General features: G+C 39.5%; 4 protein-coding genes across 4 annotated transcripts; 3 read left to right on the forward strand and 1 right to left on the reverse strand.

The window, feature by feature from the left end:
- Positions 1–671: 671 nt before the first annotated feature.
- On the forward strand, positions 672–2,370 carry LOC116190279 (coatomer subunit delta-like; the record flags this gene model as incomplete). Its single annotated transcript, XM_031519959.1, has 5 exons — positions 672–888; positions 975–1,128; positions 1,418–1,480; positions 1,580–1,676; positions 2,034–2,370. Coding segments are annotated over 5 exons (621 nt in total), but the record flags the coding sequence as incomplete, so codon positions are not given.
- Positions 2,371–3,031: 661 nt separating this feature from the next.
- LOC116190286 (membrane protein PM19L-like) lies at positions 3,032–4,340 on the forward strand. Its single transcript, XM_031519967.1, has 4 exons — positions 3,032–3,243; positions 3,487–3,706; positions 3,807–3,852; positions 3,992–4,340. The coding sequence occupies exons 1-4, from the start codon at positions 3,117–3,119 to the stop codon at positions 4,106–4,108; spliced, it is 510 nt and encodes a 169-aa protein (XP_031375827.1). The 5' UTR covers positions 3,032–3,116; the 3' UTR covers positions 4,109–4,340.
- Positions 4,341–5,141: 801 nt separating this feature from the next.
- Positions 5,142–6,405, forward strand: LOC116190278 (aspartic proteinase CDR1-like). The gene has a single exon (XM_031519958.1). The coding sequence runs from the start codon at positions 5,193–5,195 to the stop codon at positions 6,234–6,236; it is 1,044 nt and encodes a 347-aa protein (XP_031375818.1). The 5' UTR covers positions 5,142–5,192; the 3' UTR covers positions 6,237–6,405.
- A 148-nt stretch (positions 6,406–6,553) lies between these two features.
- On the reverse strand, positions 6,554–7,342 carry LOC116190285 (dirigent protein 21-like; the record flags this gene model as incomplete). The annotated part of the gene is made up of 1 exon (XM_031519966.1): positions 6,554–7,342. A coding segment is annotated over one exon (501 nt), but the record flags the coding sequence as incomplete, so codon positions are not given.
- Between the last annotated feature and the right edge of the window lie 11,175 nt (positions 7,343–18,517).

Genomic DNA, 18,517 nt, shown 5'->3' on the forward strand with positions numbered 1-18,517 from the left:
CAAGTTCAGGTGCTCTCTCTCTCTTCTCGCTCTCTATGTGATGATAAAGGCTCACCGTTGGAGACAGACATCATGCATTTCTGCATGTCCCGATTCTCAGAGTTTAAATTACTTCAAGGAACGAATTTCCCCCTTTATGTCCATTAACATGGAAGAGATCAAGAGAGTACTATACACCAGGCACAATAAAGATAGAACAGTAGATTCATCATAAGGAAAAGAGAATACGGTATGGTGAATCTTGGCTGCACACCACACCTCTTCATTGATTTGATGGTGACAAGAGTTTCTTTAGGTCCTGAAAAAATGGGAATGCATTTTTGACAACAATGAACATTCACCCATTACCTATCACTAAAAGGTTTTCCTGCTCCAAAGAACTTCTGGCATGGTACTATGAAATTATTGAACTTGCAGCATCTGATGGTGTTATAAAGTATAAAGCCGTATAACTACGTGATAATTTTTTCCTGAGCAGCATCTAGTGTTGCTCCATGCTTTGAACATGCAACTCATTTATGATTTGTTTTCATAATTATATGGAGGGTTCCAAAATATATCAATAATCTGCTTTTATTTAATTCGTTATTTTCAATGGATAAGGGAAATCTTTCCAATCCTCTAACAGCACAATAATCAGCACGAATTTTACTTTTTCCCTGAATAAATGACATGTTTCGCGTTTGCAGATTGAAACTGGAGGAAATCCAGGAATTCTGTTCAAGACACACCCTAACATCAACAAAGAGCTATTTGCAAATGAGAACATCCTAGGACTCAAAGATCCAAAAAGGCCTTTTCCAACTGGCCAAGCTGGTGATGCAGGGGGTGTTGGTCTTTTGAAGTGGAGGATGCAGAGTGTTGATGAGTCAATGGTGCCACTCACAAGTAGGTCAAAAGCTTTTCCTGCTTTGTTGGTTATCTAATAGTCTAATTGTCATGGTATTTGATGTATAAACATGCTTGTTTTCCAGTAAACTGCTGGCCTTCAGTCTCTGGAAATGAAACCTATGTCAGCATTGAGTATGAAGCCCCATCGATGTTTGATCTGAGAAATGTCGTGATCTCAGTACCTCTCCCGCCTCTTCGAGAAGCACCGAATGTGAGACAGATTGATGGAGAATGGAGGTGAACTGCTTCGATTATCTAAAATCATTCTTATGGTATTGATGTGATATAGAGATCCATGGATAGTATATCTGAGAGGCACCTTTAGATGAGAGCTTCCCAGTGAAGAGGATAATATGATAGATACGATTCGTGTGTATGTCTAATTAGACCTAGCTAGGGGCACAATGAAGTTTGTTTTGGCTTTTTGAAAATGTAAGTTGCTAAAAGTACTGTAAGAATGAAGTAAATTTGACATCTATCGGTTTTCTTTTGCTGTTTGACTTATGTTTATACGCACTGTTTGCAGATATAACTCCCGGAATTCCATTTTGGAGTGGTCAATACTTCTCATAGATAATTCAAATCGCAGGTTTTTAACAGCACCCTTTCACTTATTTCGCCTGGACCTGTCCAAACATAGATCAATTTTACTCGATTTCACTAACTGATGCTGCAATGTTGCTTGCAGTGGGTCAATGGAGTTCGTTGTTCCTCCAGCAGATTCTTCTGCATTTTTCCCCATATCAGTGCAGTTTTCAGCCACTAGTACATTCAGTGATCTAAAGGTTTGTTCACTAGCAGCCTTGCTTCCGTTGAGATTTCTTTTCCCCAACATCATGTCATTCTTTTGTGACCTCGTTTTTCTTACTCATGCTGCGCTTTTCTTACATTACGAAAAATGTGTTCTCTGATGACATTTCTCGATCCTCTGTTCTTTTCCAATACTGTCATCGTATTGCTTCTTCTATACACAAGGTGGCTCTGTCTTTTCCATTTCTCTGCCTGTGACTGTGAGAGTAGATTGACAAAAATGGATCCATGTTAAAAACTTATGTAGCATTGCCATCTGCCTTGTAACTCTTTCCCTCTATCAATCACATTGCTATTTAGGTTCGAGTACTAACGAGCCATCTCTTTTGCAGGTTGTCAATATTTTGCCGCTGGGTAGTGGATCGCCTCCCAAGTTCTCTCAGCGGACTCAGTTGATCACAGAGAACTACCAAGTGGTTTGACTGTCTACGAAAGTGCACCTTAAGTTTCCCATTTCTGCACTCAATAAATAGTGTCTAGCCTTCACTGCCTGCATTCAGCAGCTTTCGAGCAATACCTCACAAGGAAATTATTCTTTTCTGAATACATCTTAAATTTTACAGCCAAATTTTTTCCTGTGAGTTCCATTCTTTTTCACCGATTTGAAGTGCATGTTGCTAGAAATTGAATTGACGGGGAGACCGGAATATCATAGATTTCAATTTTGTTCTCCGTCGGTGTTTCCTCCCAACTGCTAGCTTCTTGATGGTGTCTTATCGCGTGTCTTTGGGATTCCTGGAACTGAACATATAAGTTTTATTCATACTTGGTTATATGGTCGGTTCGGGGCTCTTCTGGGTGGTGAATAATCTCTGCTATATAACCTGGGAGTAATCTTTGATGTAAAAGGAAATTCCTTTGAAGCCTGCGATTCATCAATCTGGTCGGAAATAACATTTTCACATTCAAACTAACATGGAGGAAGTTCTGAAAAAGTTCCTCACGACGTAATCATCAACAACAAAGACACTAGAACTATTGCGGGCCACTGTCGGGTTCCATTCTATTAAATAGGCGATGGCAGATTCCGATCTCAATTCATGGGATATTGTCCAAGTAACTTGAAACTTCGAGGGAATTTAGAAGGAAAAAAAGTAGAGGAAGAAAACCATTGAACTCAAAATGTACAAATGAATTGCGTCCCCTAAAGAAATTCCTTCCTCTTCCATGAAGCATACATTCAAAGGAGTTAAGGAATGAGAGCCATTTCTTCGAAATGAAGATACTTCAAATTTTGCATTAAAAATAAGGTACAAAACTAGCCTCGGAATCAAGCGAATCAATTTTATATCATAGCCATGAGTAGTATATAAATATATATATATGTATGTATTTACTTGCATATAGCCCGAGAAAAAATTGAAATTTGTTTCAAGTCTCTTTTCCATCCCATTCCAAAAGCTCCAACCCAAGTCATGGCATCAGGAGCAGCCAAATCAGCAGCATTCATGCTGCTAATCCTCAATCTCTTGCTCTACTTCATCGTAGTCGTCATCGCCTCGTGGGCCATGAAACACGCGATTGAAAGAACTCACGAAACGGGTAAGCTAGACCAAGTAATTTTTTCTCCCCTTGATCTGTCATTTCTACTTGGACGGGTCGATGGAGGCAGGACATTATATGATTTTTTTCATCTAATGCACAAGTTCGAATAATTCGGGTGGTAAATTCTAAGAAGTGCTATGTATCATCTAATTTTCTCAGATAAATTCTCAAACGTGGTGATTGAGATGCATGACAGAGGTTTGCCATCTAATAGAACTCTGTTTTGCATATGTGATGCAGCTTCAATTCTACCCACACCAGCTCGAATATTCCCGATATTCTTCCCAATGGGGAACATGGCTACTGGTCTCTTCATCTTGTTCGCCCTCATTGCTGGCGTTGTTGGGATGACAACCTCAGCCACAGGCATTCAGGATGTCGCTCGTGGAACCGCCCCGACTCTTCACTCTGCAGCTGCCTCCTCCCTCATAACTCTCTTCCTCAGCCTCCTGGCAATGGGGTAATACTTCAATTCATTCGTAGCCAGAAACATTTTCGAATTTTCGTGTTGAGTGTGGTAACGTATCTAATGATTAATGGTTCCGCCTCTCTATCTGCAGACTTGCGTGTAAAGAAATCAATATCGGGTGGACGGAATCAAATCTGGTAAGGCTGCATGATGCTTCATATGCCAATTCACACTAGTGGTTTTAATGGAAAAGATTAAAGAGATGTGTTCGTCGAATCCCATTGTATAAAATCTTGCTGATGAGCATTGTTTACTTGATATCGTAAAACTTTGCAGCGAACCCTGGAGGTGATAACGATAATCGTGACCTTTACGCAACTCTTCTGCGCTGGCGCAATTCATACTGGAGTCTCGCAACTTACTGCACTGTATAGGGCCGAAGGAAGGATATGAAGTGAATGAATTCCAATGCCGCATTGACATAAAAAATAGTCATATTTGTCCGTGTGTATGTATATTTATACGTATAATATGCATGTATATGCATATATGTTCTTCGGGTATTATCGGCACATTGACCTTTGTTTTCTTTTTTCTTTTTCTGCCCATTCTTTTTCGTGCAAGCTTGATGGTATGAGTTGTGAAAACATTTTTTTCCAATAAAACCATGTGCATGTTATACGGTGGATACGTGTTAGATGAATCCCACAAAACTTAACTAGTAAAGAAAGCTTGAACAATGAAACGCGGAACTTAATTACACACGTCTGAAACACCGAACTCATAATTACCCAACTATATTATTTTCACGAAATTAATGGTACGATCGTATAGATTCTTTTCAAGATACATATGGATGTATATAACTAGACGGGCCAATCGAGATGTGCAAGCGTTCCACAAGATTGTTTGCATGATATTCTCAGATCGATCGACTGTCATCATTGTGAGCTCATTCAACTTGATTGAAGAAAATTTAAGGTTAAAATTGGATCCCATCAAGGTGGATAACTCACATGAAAATAAGCTTAATTTCCTAATCCAAGATTGCAGCATTTTCATATATACCTTCACGTGCTTCGGTCTCCCATAAGATCTTTATTGTCGAATATATAATCCGTCCCTTCGAATCAAAGAAACATAAAGCAATCTTTGACATCCTTAACGGACAATTTTGTCTTTCCCAAAGGAAAGCTATATGTATATATATGTTGTGTATATATGTGTTTGTGTGTCTCTTGAATTGCCCATCTACATAGATCTGGAACATGGGAACGTACTTCGTTTCTGTTTCTAGTCCGCTCCTCCTCTCAATCTTCGCAATAAGTTATGCCTCTGGGTCGGACCCCAAACGGGTCATCACGAATCTCATTCATCGCGATTCGGTTCTCTCTCCATACTATAACCCGAAAGACACCATAGCTGATCGCGTCGAGCGATCCCTCGAGATCTCGGCTGCACGTTTAGCCTACTTTCAGGCAAGTCGTCCCTTGACGTGACGAGGGACTTGCGCTTTGATCTCATCCCTTCGTTTCCGATGATCTTCGTGAACTTCTCCCTTGGGGACCCGCCGGTTCCACAGCTCACAGTTATGGACACCGGGAGCAACCTCCTGTGGGTCCAATGCGTCCCTTGCAAGAATTGCTCTCAAACTAGTCCATTGATCTTTGATCCAATCAAGTCATCTACTTATTCCAAAGTTCCTTGCAACACTTCCTACTGCAAGGTCGTGCCGGGTGGTCGGTGTGGGTCATCGGATCAGTGCGTGTATAACCAGACGTATTACGATGGGCCATCTTCGAAAGGAGAACTAGCTAGAGAGCAGTTGATGTTCAGAACATCCGATGATGGCACTGTGGCCGTGTCCAATGTTGTCTTTGGTTGTGGACACGAGAACGGAAAGTACTGGGACGAGAAATTCACGGGTGTCCTGGGGCTAGGCAGCCAACTTATATCTGTGCCATCAAGGCTCGGCTCCGGTTTCTCGTATTGCATTGGCAATTTGTTCGACCAGCAGTATGCTTATAACAAGTTGATTTTAGGCGAGGGGGCGATAATCGAGGGGGACTCGACCCCTGTGAAAATTATTGATGGACTTTATCATATCACTCTCGAGGGCATAAGTTTCGGGGAGAAAATGCTCGATATAGACCTCGGGGTATTCAGTCACCGGACCCAGAGGATTGGCAATTCGATCATCGACTCTGGGACTACAGTCACTTGGCTGGTGCTGGGGGCATACAAGGCACTCTTCGATGAGGTCAAGGGCCTATTGGAGGGTGTACTAGAAATAGTCGACCGCAAACCGTTGAGACTTTGCTACCAGGGCTCGGCGAGCCGAGACTTGGTAGGGTTTCCAGCGGTGACTTTTCATTTTATCGATGGGGCCGAGCTATCCCTGGACACGGGGAGCCTGTTCTACCAAGCAGGGGATGTGTTCTGCATGGCTATTGCCCCGAGTGAATTCGAGGGGCTGTCAATCATCGGGCTGATGGCCCAACAGTACTATAACGTCGCCTACGATGTTGCAGGGGCCAGGGTATACTTTCAGAGGATCGAGTGTGCACTCCTCGACGATTGACCGCGTTATGTTCTCTTTTTTCCCAATCGGTAAATTAATTAAAACCAGTCCTGTATGGTCTACAAAGTTCTCGTTAACATATCTAATCTGATAATAAAAGGGAGGTTTATGAGCTTAGAAAAAGGAATTAGAAGGGTAAGCAATAATAGACCAAAAGTTCTACTTACAAGTTTGACAGCCAATCCTGTTAGTTCGAGGCGAAAGCATATGTCACTGTATTACGCTAATTACTTTCTCTTACATAAAAGACTTTCAGATCAATTTGGAATCAACAACCTTAATTTGGCCCCAAAAAAAAAAAATCAACAATCTCAATAGAGTGATGACTTATTCCTCCATATTCCATGATGGTGGAGAATTATTCCCATACATACTGATAAACCGAGATTACATTAGTATTTAAACACTTAAATTACGAAGCAACTCTTAAACTACCAAGTTACCGACATAAACAATAGTAGTAACCCTTAAAGTATTCCAATACGTAAAACTTCATTAAAAATAATAAGCATTTTAACTAGACAACAAGACTCTTAATGAACTTGGCTTATCGATAAATTCTCTGTCAAGCAAACACAAGCCAAGTAAATCTTTATTTAGAAATTTCAGTAATGGAACACATAGACATCATACTCCAGAACAAGGATCCCGGCTTTAAGATCCATGAACTGGGTGCTCGTCTTAACATAACCGGTGGCAAACCGGAAAACACCACTCCCGCCGACCACCGGCAACTCCCTTAGTTCCGTAAACACCATGTTCCGCCCCGATATGGTAACAGTACTGCCGTTGTACTTTCCTTCCGTGAATGCTAGGTTGATGGCCAATAGCACCGCAAAGTCATTCTGAGATGCGAATGCCGTCACTGCCTGGGCTCTCCCGATCTGCTTCGAGCTTCGCTCGGGCCCCACTAGGATCAGGTCATCTACCACGTTGACGGCCCTGAACGAGAACCGGGACTTGTCAGTTGTCGGGGCCTGGGCAACCTGTATGACGTTAGGGAAGGGTCCAGTTATGTTCTCATGCAAATAGAAGTGGAGATGGGTTAGCTTTCGAGTCGTGAGCTCGAGTTGTTCGGGCAACAAACTTCTCGCAAAATCGGATTTTCACTATGAGTACAGTGGAGGAGAAGAATAGCATAGCAAAAAGTGAGAGTTTTGTGAGGAAAATGGTCATGGAATTTGAGACGCAAATTCTTCTTGATCGGTATGGTGTATGTACGACTAGTTGTGTCTTGATGGAGAAATGACTGATGAATAACATCGTGCCTATATATATAGGGCCTTACCGGTTCTACAGCTTCATATTTTCTGATTCTTTTTTTCAATTTTTTGTTTCGAAATAGATAATAAGAGTGCAATAATTAATTTTTTCTACGGAGGACGCACATGGGTGAAAATAATATATGTTTTATACAATATATAAAAACAGAAACGAAATTATCCGCATCGTGTCATGTGGAATGAAGAAGGCAGTCCATTGAGTGATGATTCTTGTCCCAATTAATTGATAAATATTGATTCAATATGGTAATGACATGTTGTAGTTTATTAAATATACTAAAGTACTACTGGGCGATTTGCAAGAATTGCACTTATAAGAAATCTATTCACTGGTAGCTTTCGGTATTTATCTCGCTATTAGAGGTTACTGTATCTATTTTTATCTTCTCTTTTCAACAACTCAACTAAATCCATAAAATTCCTCTAATTATAAAATAATAATAAAAAATGATTAACTTTTACATAAATTATAGGAAAAAAAAAAAGAAAGAAAAACGTCAGTTGAGGTCGCTTGCTTAGCCACCACGTCTCACTTTCTCAAAATTCTGCATTGTCTCCTCCACACTTTTTACTTCTTCCCAAAAGCGGTTTCTTCCTTTTGTCCTTCAATCAAGCAGGTACGATGTGACCATTTCTGTTTTCTTCTAAATTCTCATTCCACTAACAACTTAAATCACTTTAAACGATTCGCAACTTGATTTTTTAAATAAAATTTACAATAAAATTATGTTTTTGGAAATGCAAAAGAAAAAAGAAATATCTCGTTCCATCATTTCGTTGTCCTTTTCTTCCTTTCTCTAATTATGATGCAATTATGAGTTTGTTTCAGCCAAAAGAAATTGATCCTCTCTGTTGTAACTAATCGTCTTCTTCATTCGTGAAAGTGTGTTTGTCTTTTTCCTCTACCTCAATTCTTTTAAGTGTTTTTTCTTCTCTGCTGAAGCTCAACATCTCCATTCTTTTTTCATCAGTCCGTGTATTTTTGCTCAGACAACCTGCAAGTTGGTTTCATGGGCTAATAAATAAAGACTTCTGTAATGTTACATGTCATTATATATTGGGCCCAAATTACAAAAGTTTGATTAGTTAATAATGGTTCATGAACTTTATTAGCTCATCACCAAGGCCTAATCGATTTCATATACCCTACCTGTATCATTATTTCGATTTTTGAGCAATATAAGAAGTTTTCTAAGATAATTCTATAGATATATAAACTTTTTCTACTTAAAAAAAACACATGATCTAACTTAAACATCAGAGGGGGCTCTCCAGTACCAACTCGGGAGCTCTTCTTATAGGTATCGAGTGGCAGTCAGATCTCGAGGAGCAATCCGAAGAATTTTTTCGCACATTAGGTTTCGTGCCCTTTATTGGTTTGGCAGCAAATAATTCATACGAACTTAACTAAAATCACTCAATATTAAAAGTTATTCCCTTATTTTTTTTTCTATAAGGCTCTTTTTATCCCACTTTGATTTTCTCTATTGTTATATCTCTTAACTAGAATTTTATGGCCCGTTTGGATTGAGAGTTAAAGTAATTTTAATTTTAATTTGATTTTGATTTTGATTGTGGAAAAGGACAAATGAGATGGGGTTATAAATTTGACTTGGGAAACGTGTGTTTTTGTTATGTAGTGTGTTGAGTTAAAGTTAAAGTTAAAATTTTTTATTTAGAAAATGTGTATTTTTGTTGTGTAGTGTGTTGAGTTAAAGTTAAAGTTAAAGTTAAAAAATTTTAACTTACAATCCAAACAGCCCATTAATGTCCCTAATAAATCGAAAACAACCGATTCTTGTTATCTTTAAGGACAATTCAGAATAGTAGAAAGGAACGTAGTGTAACAGCACACTCTCTTATTTAGAAAGCAAGAGTTTTCAGATTTGATCTCGCTGAAATCATATGTATTCATTTATTTAAATTTATGTTTTTCTCGTAGGCTAATGAAAATCTTTTATTTAGATTTAAATGATTCGCCACTTGTTTTCTTTAAATAAAATTTTAAAAGAAATTTACTTTTTGATAGGTCGATTCGATTCAAACTGGATTAATCATGATAAATTGAGCTTTCAATATGGGAAAGCAAAAGAAAAAAAAAATTGTCCCATCATTTCGCTGTCTTTTTCTTCCTTTCTCCAATTATGATGCAATTATGAGTTTGTTTCAGCCAAAAGAAATCGATCCTCTCTGTTGTAACTAATTGTCTTCTTCATACGTGAAAGTGTGTTTGTCTTTTTCCTCTACATCAATTTTTAAGTGTTTTTTTTTTCTTCTCTGCTGAAGCTCAACATCTCCATTATTTTTTCATCAGTCCATGTATTTTTGCTCAGAGAACCGTCCATGTATTGCAAGTTGGTTTCATGGGCTAATAAAGACTTTTGTAATGTTACATGTCTTGATTAGCTAATAATGGTTCATGAAGAACTTTATTAGCCCATCACCAAGGCCTAATCGATTTCATATACTCTACATGTATCATGACTTCGATTTTTGAGAAATATAAGAAGTTTTCTAAGATAACTCTATAGATATATAAACGTTTTCTACAAAGAAAAACACATGATCTAACTGAAACATTAGAGGGGGCTCTCTAGTACCAACTCGAGAGCTCTTCTTATAGGTATCGAGCGGTAGCCAGATCCCGAGGAGCAATCCGAAGAATTTTTCAGCACATCAGGTTCCGTGCCCTTTTTTGGTTTGGCAGTAAAGAATTCATACGAAGTTAACTAAAATTACTCAATATTAAAAGTTAAAGGGCCATTTAGAATCTGCCCCTGACATATTTATTGGCTTATAGGCCAAATTATTATTTAGGAAAAAAATATAATTTTGATCCTCTATCTTTGAGTACTTTTTCTATTTTTGTTCTTTTTTTATTTTCTTTTTTATTATCATCCTTTACTTTTGAAACTTTTCTGTTTTAGTACTTTTGTTAGTAACACTGTTAAAAATGCTGAGTTAGAGTCAGGTCAGCTACTATAAGGGATACACATTCCACATCATCAACAATAAGGGGAGAAAAAACAAACATAAAAGTCAGTAGATCCTAAATGAAAGATTTAATTCCTAATTAGCTTCTTTCTCCGTTCGCGAAAAAATATTGACTTCTTGAGCTGTACAACAGCAAGTCATTTGCTTTTTTTCTTCTCCCTCTCTCAATAGAACTCTTCTAGCGAACATAGTTAGCTTACATAACATGCACTAACATCTCCTTGCAAGCCCATTCTTCCCTATTTCCTCTCAAGAGCACAATTACATAGATCCCATTTGATTATGAAAATGGCCAAATTAATAATGAATCCCTGTATTAATTGACATGGACAAGTAGATAGAAGAGAACCCAGTTGAGGTCTCTCCCACAAAATCTCGGCTTTCAATTTTCCCGGCTCAAGAATCCTCTCAAAAAGAAAGCTTCCATCAGATTTCGCTCAAGCCCACTGAATCTTCACTCATTCTCTCTCTTGAGCTACTTCGAATTCAACTATGAGCTCAGTTCTTAGATCTCGATGTGTGAGGGTTTGACTCCCAAACACCAACAAAAAGTTTGGGGGGGGGGGGGAATCGAAAGGAATATAAATCCTTTACTGTGAAGAAAATAAAATATGGGAGCGAGAAAAGAAAAAGAACTTGTTGGGTGTTTAGGTTGGAGTCGCAGAGCTAAGAAGCCTTTTCTTGGATGAACCATGGTATCTGGAAACCCAATTGGATTCCATGAATCTAGTTGAGGCGAGTTGGCTCACTATAACTTTTCTTTGCATTTGTTTTCCTCTTATTATTGATGATGTGGAATGGGTATCACATATAACAGCTGATATGGCTCCAACTCAGCATGTTTTGACAATGTTAGTAACAAAAGTACTAAAATAGAAAAGTTTCTAAAAGTAAATGATGAAAATAGAAAATAACGAAAATAGAAAAGTAGTCAAAAGTAAAAGATAGTTTTCCTTATTACCTAAGACCACTATTGTGAGCGAAATAAATAAGAGGTAAATAAACATGCATATCATGGCCACACATGCGCCTAGTTCTTGCTCGCTTATCAATAGCATCTCTCGTGTCGGTCAGCAAAAAAATTGCTATTAGCATTATATGTTCTTTTAAACCTACATGCAAGTTGGTCTTAACTGAAATTATTGAACATATCTAATTACTAATATACATAGTCAGAGAAGAGATTCCAGATAGGGTCATTTCGGTAATTCCATATATCTTCTTATTGATTTATTCTCTTTTTCCAAATGTATAAATTGATTTTCTCTATGTTCTATTTAAAGGCTTATCCATATGTCTATGTGTATTGTCCCTCATTTTATGAATAATTTGTTTTACCCTTACGTATGATTAAACTCAACATCATTAATTAGCTTGGCCGCTCCTTCATTGCCGTGACCGCACGTCTTGATTCCATGCTTTGGCTTGATTGAGATATATATCTATGTGTGGTATATATATGGTGTTTAATTACCTAAAGTAAGTAAAATTAATTTATGGCACTTAATTGAATTAAATATGTTTGATAAGTAAAAGAGAATTTGACTTAACTTATTAAAGTTAAGTCGAAAAAGCACTTAATAATTCAATAAAATACAGTTATTTTTCCAACTTATTCGCAAAGCTAAAGAGGCGATTTTTGCTTGTTTGCATTGGTGCTTCTCATTTTTGTAAAATTTACAAACAAGTATCATTTTCTCGGAAGGGACGAGAGAGGAGAGAGAGAGAGGAGTTGCGACCGGAGGGCAACAACAAATGAGAGGGGATACGTTGGTTGGTCAGCCGACCATCACATAAAACTGTTTGATAAAAATTATTTCAAAAAATAAAAATAAAACAAAAAATGAAAAAAAGTAATGCCTATGCCAGAAAGAGAAAGAAGGCAGAGGGGGTCGGCGGTGGGGGCTTTACCAGCTGCCACCATCCCCAATCAGAGCTGCCAGCGGCCTTTTGTAGGTCCAATGCCTCTCTTACAAGAATTGCTCTTAAACTACTCCTGTCTCTTACCCTATCAAGTCATCTACTCCAAAGGCCTTCGCAACAGTTCCTACTGCAACAACGTCCCATGAATGTGGGGACATTGGTCAATTAATATGTTCATCTGCAATTATATGTTGATGATATGCTAAAAGCTACGAAAGACATAAAGGAAATTGATAGGTTGAAGTATCAGCTAAATGAGGAATTCGAGATGAAAGATTTAGGAGTTGCGAAGAAGATACTCGGGATGGAGATTAGTAGGGACATAGTTGCAGGCACACTGTTTTTGTCACAGAAGATCTACCTCCAGAAGGTTCTACAACGTTTTAATCAATCTGATTCCAAGCTGGTAGGTACGCCTTTGGCTTCGCACTTTAAATTGTCTACTCACTCATCTTCAAAAAGCGAAGCTGAGATAAGTTACATGCCAAACGTTCCTTATGCTCATACTCGAGAACGACAAGCCTGGCATTGAGGTACATGAAGTGGGTGCTGATCTCAACGTAACCCGTGGCAAACCAGAACCACCGGCAACTCCCTTAGCTCCATGAATGGCATGTTCTGCCCCAATGTTTTAAAAAAGACGGTCGTCGTTCCCCACCTCTCCCATTATTTTCTTTGATTTTTGGAGGGATTCGAACCCAAGACCTCCCCCATGCCCCCTTCTCCTCCATGACATTCTTCTTAACCGTTGAGCTATACCTAAGAAAGGATAGATTGCAATATTAACAAACAACTTGTGCACAAAATCACAAACATGATAGAATCGTCTTAATAGTAAGTATTTCCATCATTCTGGAAGCATATTTAAACACAATATCCACTGAACCCAACATTAACTGGTGATTCGCAAACACAATTGAGAATGAGAAGGATCAATCTCTTTGTTCCACAACCATACATTGAAAACAACATAATCTTAACATAACATTGTCCATACCATAACATAACACAACCAACAGTGTTCATAACATAACATAATTTATTGTGACTCCTCGTCGTCTCCATCTCCATCGCCTTCTTCTTCTTCTTCTTCTTCTTCTTCTTCTTCTTCTTCCTCCTCCTCCTCAACATGTCTACTCTTATGCGACCCTCACCCTAGAGTGGATCGCCCAATGCAATGATGCTTACCTCAGATGAATCAGGAACGCGTTGTCCTGTCTGTTGAGCGACGTACCCCGCAACAAATTTAAGAAGTTCTTGTTGCGTTTCAAAAAGGCCCCTCAAATGGGACATCTAGCCTGTGATTTCATCATAGCATTGGTTGCTCATCCCAGCCGTGCCGGATGGCCCGCATGCAGTAGGTGCTCGGGTATTAGTTTTGCCAAGACACTAACTTGTCAGCACCCCATTTTGGTCCACCAGCTACAACAAAGTCTTGAACCAACCGGGTCATAATATGAGATTCAACCAAAGATAATCAAACAAAATTTGTTTAGTGTTCATGGCAAGATCGACAGGGCCAACCAGGTGACTCAAGAAGCATGATGACAATGGAAGGTCTCGGGGCCTCCTAGAAAGTTTATGGAAGGATAACAAATCATGCCCAAACATGCAGTACAGCGCATAGACATGCAAACCGGCGATTGAATCAATTAATGTTGCTCCGGTCACCCGAACTGGGCAAAATCGGTTCCCAAGCTCCCAATGCATCAAGTCATGATAAACCAATATCGGACTTGTCAGGATCACCCTTCTGCACATATCAACAGTACCTTGTCCTTTGTATTATGAAATTTGAATGTGCAATTGATTGTGATCCAAACTTCTCCAACATCTCTTGAATCCATGTGGGACCCACGGCCAATTCCCATTTTTTATTTATTTGCAAACTAGCCCCATTATTTTTCTTTATTTGCAATCCAGCACTACTCTTTTATTATTTGCAAACTAGCATTTTTTATTAGCCCCATTCTTTTATTTTTCACAAACTAGTCACATTCTTTATTTCATTGGCAAATTAATCCCATTCTTTCCTAATCTAGCATATTTTCATCCATATTTCTCTTTAACTCACATCCAAGCCCCTTCTTTTATTTTATTCTACATTTGGTCACTTTTTCTCCATTTATTCCTTATTAACTTTTCTTCCATTTTTGATCTCATTCTTCCATTCTTGAACCCCACTTCCAACTCAACTTTTTCCTTTTTCAACTTCACAATTTTCCTTCTTGTTTCTTTCCCTCTCTTGCCCAAAGATCTCATTCATTTTTCAGCAAGCTCAAAAAATTTAGTCAGCATTTTGGGGGAAATATCGGCCAAGCTCATGGATAGAAGAAGAAAGGAAGTTCATTAAACCGTTTTCCCGATCTTGAGCAACATTCCTAACTAGATCATTCTTTCCTCCTTGCCCATAATTTTCATTCATTGCTCCTATTCATTTTCAGCTAAAGATGGGGAAGAATTAAGTCAGCATGGTGAGCATAATAGGAGCCAAGTTCAGCTGAAAAGAAAAAGAGGAAGTTCGTGGGAATTTGCCTGGTTTTTGGCACCACTTTCCAATCTAAACCTTCCTTTCTCTTCTTACCTTTGACCCTCAAGCAATCAACATTCATTCCAGCACCGGAGCAAGAGGAGAGGAGGGAGAAAAGAGCAAAATTCGTCCAAGTACAATCGGGGTAGAATAGAGCAAGAAAAATCTCATTAATCGCTTTCTCGTCTTGCACAATTTTCCGGTTTTGGACCACCTTCCCACCTTGCCACTCTCCCTCACCTTCACGCATTGATTCAGTAGAGAAACAGAGGGAATAGGAGAATAATTTCGTCTAGATTCAAGGAGAGCAAAAGAAAGAAAGAAAAAAATGATTAAACCGCTTTCCCGTCTCGCACAACTTTCCAATCTAAACCCTTCCTTCCTCTCTTACCCATCACCCTCATTGATTAAGAATTGATTCAGCAATTTTCGGAAGGGAGAGTGAGCAGAAGACAGAGAGAATTCGTCCAGGTTAGAGCTGTACAGAAGAGAGCAAAGGAAAAACCGTTATTGCCGAAAAAACGTCATTTTCCAGCAACTGCCCATCCACCTTCACCCAAACCCCAAACCAAACACATATCCCACCTATTTTTGACCTCCCGAGTCCATTGGTGGTGTTAGTTTTTCCATTTAAGGTCTCATTCCCACCATTCCAGCATGGTCTAGATTCGGGTCTCCCCCGAGTTTTCCCAGTTCCTAGGTGTTTTCTTCATCCTGTCTTGGCCCGAGCACAAAACAAACTACATGCCCCTCTAGTTTTCGACTTCCCGAGTCCATTGGTGAGGTTAGTTTCTCTATTTAAGGCCTCCAACATCCCATTCCAGAAGTTTTCAGAACCGGGTTCCTAGGTGTTTTCCCGATTTTTCGACGAGTTCGTCCCTTCCACTACCAGGCCGGGTCAACCAACGACCGATAGACCCATGAGCCATCTCCAGCAATGTTCCATGGTCATCCAGGAGCCGTGAACCGTTGTGCATCGTCGCACGAACCACTTCCTTTCCTCTCTTTTCTTTTCCGGGTTTCCTCTATACTTTACCGGTTTTCTTTCTTGTTTTCAGGTTAAATCAGACCATGGCTCATTGAATTTCACCTATAGCCATGTCCAGGGGTCCCTTGGGAGTCAAGATCCACCGTGCCAATTTGCTGGAACCACCCTCGACAACCTACTCCAGCCAATTTCCTTCTTATGGCGCGTTTGAGCCTTCTTGGGTCACTCAGGCACCCTACTGTCCAGAGTTGTTCCTTTCCTTTCTGAGACATTTCCCGACTCATTTCCAACCCAAGGTGTAGGTATAACACCCCCTAAACCCTTAGAGGAGTTAGGTCTTTTAATTTTCGAGCATTGTGGGGTGATAAGGCTGTCCTAAACTGATTTCCGTGAATGTTTCGGTATGAACCGGTGCTGTTTTATCGATTCCGTTAAATCTCATATTGTTATGCATGCTCGAATGTTTGTTTGAAATTTTCGAGATTATGGCGACACCGGTTTCGTATTTGTTTGATATTGTTGTGTTGTCGATTCAATACTCGCATGAACTATGATGACGTGAAATGTGTATCTCGAATGAAAATAGCATGAATCGGTCTAATAACTAAACCCGACTTTCGAAAATGGGGAGTGTGAAAAGAAACCGATATGAACACGAATTTGAATATTTTCAAAGAATCGGATTTATAATCGGTTGTTTGAAGTGAGAATGAACCCACACGAATTAATCTCATATTCATTCGATTTTAAGGAATAAAATCGACTAAACAAACAAGACTGGCTTAATCGATCACTTGGATTTAAAACCGGAAAATTAAGTCTTAACGTGATTGAACATGTCTATGATTGTGTGTTGTAGTGTTTGAGTTTTTTTTTCAAAATCCACACGAGCCTGATAAATCATGTAAATATGATATTAACACACAACTTGTCTGTTTTTGTCTGCTTTTATCTATTTTTCTATTGTTTTCTTGCGGGTCGAGTCCGACCTTTTAGGATACGCTTTGCACGGGGTCCAACGCCCCAAAACATCGATCACGGGTCCAACGCTCATACACACCGAATGCGCGCAACCCGAGTGCGGAATCGGGTCTTGTCTCGACTCACTGCTTCGCTCTTAGTGGCGTCTATGTGTGGAAGACAACTCGGATCGGATAAGTGAGTCGCTCTTAGTGGCGTCTACGGCTGTCTCAAGAGTCAAGCGACTCTTCTGCTATTCGTCGGTCCGATCGAACCTGACCCCCGACTCTCTGAGCCCACGTTGCATTAATTCACTTTTCGGTTCTTCCAAAATTCATGGTGAGCATGAGCGGAATATTTGGCTTGAGGCAAATTGATCGGGTCCAAGTATTGTATCATGTCTGTATTTTGCATTTTTCTTGAGAGCACACTGTAAGAATTCTCTTCTGCATTTCCATTTAGTCGGTTGTAAGGACCCCGGTCAATAAGCAGAAAAGGCCTGAGCGTTTAATCAAATTTACGGTGTCAAAACAGGCGAGTCAAGTGCAACCCTAAATCACGAGATAAATAAATAAAAGGGCAAGCTTAACAAGCTAGAGTACCGAAAGGGGGTGTGAAATGTAGGCCCACACGTAATAGAACCCACGAATTCGAAATTTTCGGTTCCGTACAGACCATTGCCTTAGCATACTAGGTGTACCCTGTACCCCTAAACCCGGGCAACTCACCGACCCTCGACCTTCGGGTTGTAAACAGGTAGTGGCGACTCCTTCTCACGTGCGTCTGCCACGCGTCCCCGAGAAGGTGGACACTCTCAAGCCGCGTTGCATAGGCGTGCGCATGCGTGTCCCGACGAGACGATATTCGAGTGCACACACAACTCATCCCTGGTATACGACCCTTTTTACTTGTTCTGACCGTATCCGCCCAAAGCTTGGCATTCATCTCATTTGAAAGCCTGGTACTAGCAGATTGGGATGTCTCAGCGAACTTCCCCGGTCAAGAGAATCAAACAAAAAAATTAGATATCCGCAAATCATTAAAATGAACGTAATTAGAAAGTCATTATTCTCTTTCATATATATATTAAAAGAACATGTTCCATATAATATAATAACTTATCATATTCTGATGGTGCGTACGAGCTAACCCAAGATTTATCCTTGACTTTTTTATGGTTCTTTTTTCATATAGCCGCACTACATCGAGCAGTTTCCCATCTTTCTTCATCTGAAAAATAATAGTATCAATTAGTTAAATGATGATCGCTCAAATCATATATTAAATCATTCCAAAAGTTAATAGTTAGATGGTTAATTCCATTAATGATATTTCAATGATGATGGGCACGCAACAAATGTCTTACCACTTTATAGGCAAGTGTACCCATTGATATAAATCCTCCGCAGTGGACCGATGCGTCGACATTGGAATTTCGATTCGCCAAGGCTTTCTCGGAAATAGTCTTGAACTTGCAATCACTTCAATGCCTATGGAGCCCCTCCAAATGCACTTCCCCGATGAAATGAAGCTCAAGTCTACTGACCCGGTGATCGTGATATATATCTAATAAATGATCATTGGCTTTCTTCATGAAGGCCTT

The sequence above is a fragment of the Punica granatum genome, unplaced genomic scaffold (assembly GCF_007655135.1).
Source record: "Punica granatum isolate Tunisia-2019 unplaced genomic scaffold, ASM765513v2 Contig00414, whole genome shotgun sequence".
Classification (NCBI taxonomy): Eukaryota; Viridiplantae; Streptophyta; class Magnoliopsida; order Myrtales; family Lythraceae; genus Punica; species Punica granatum.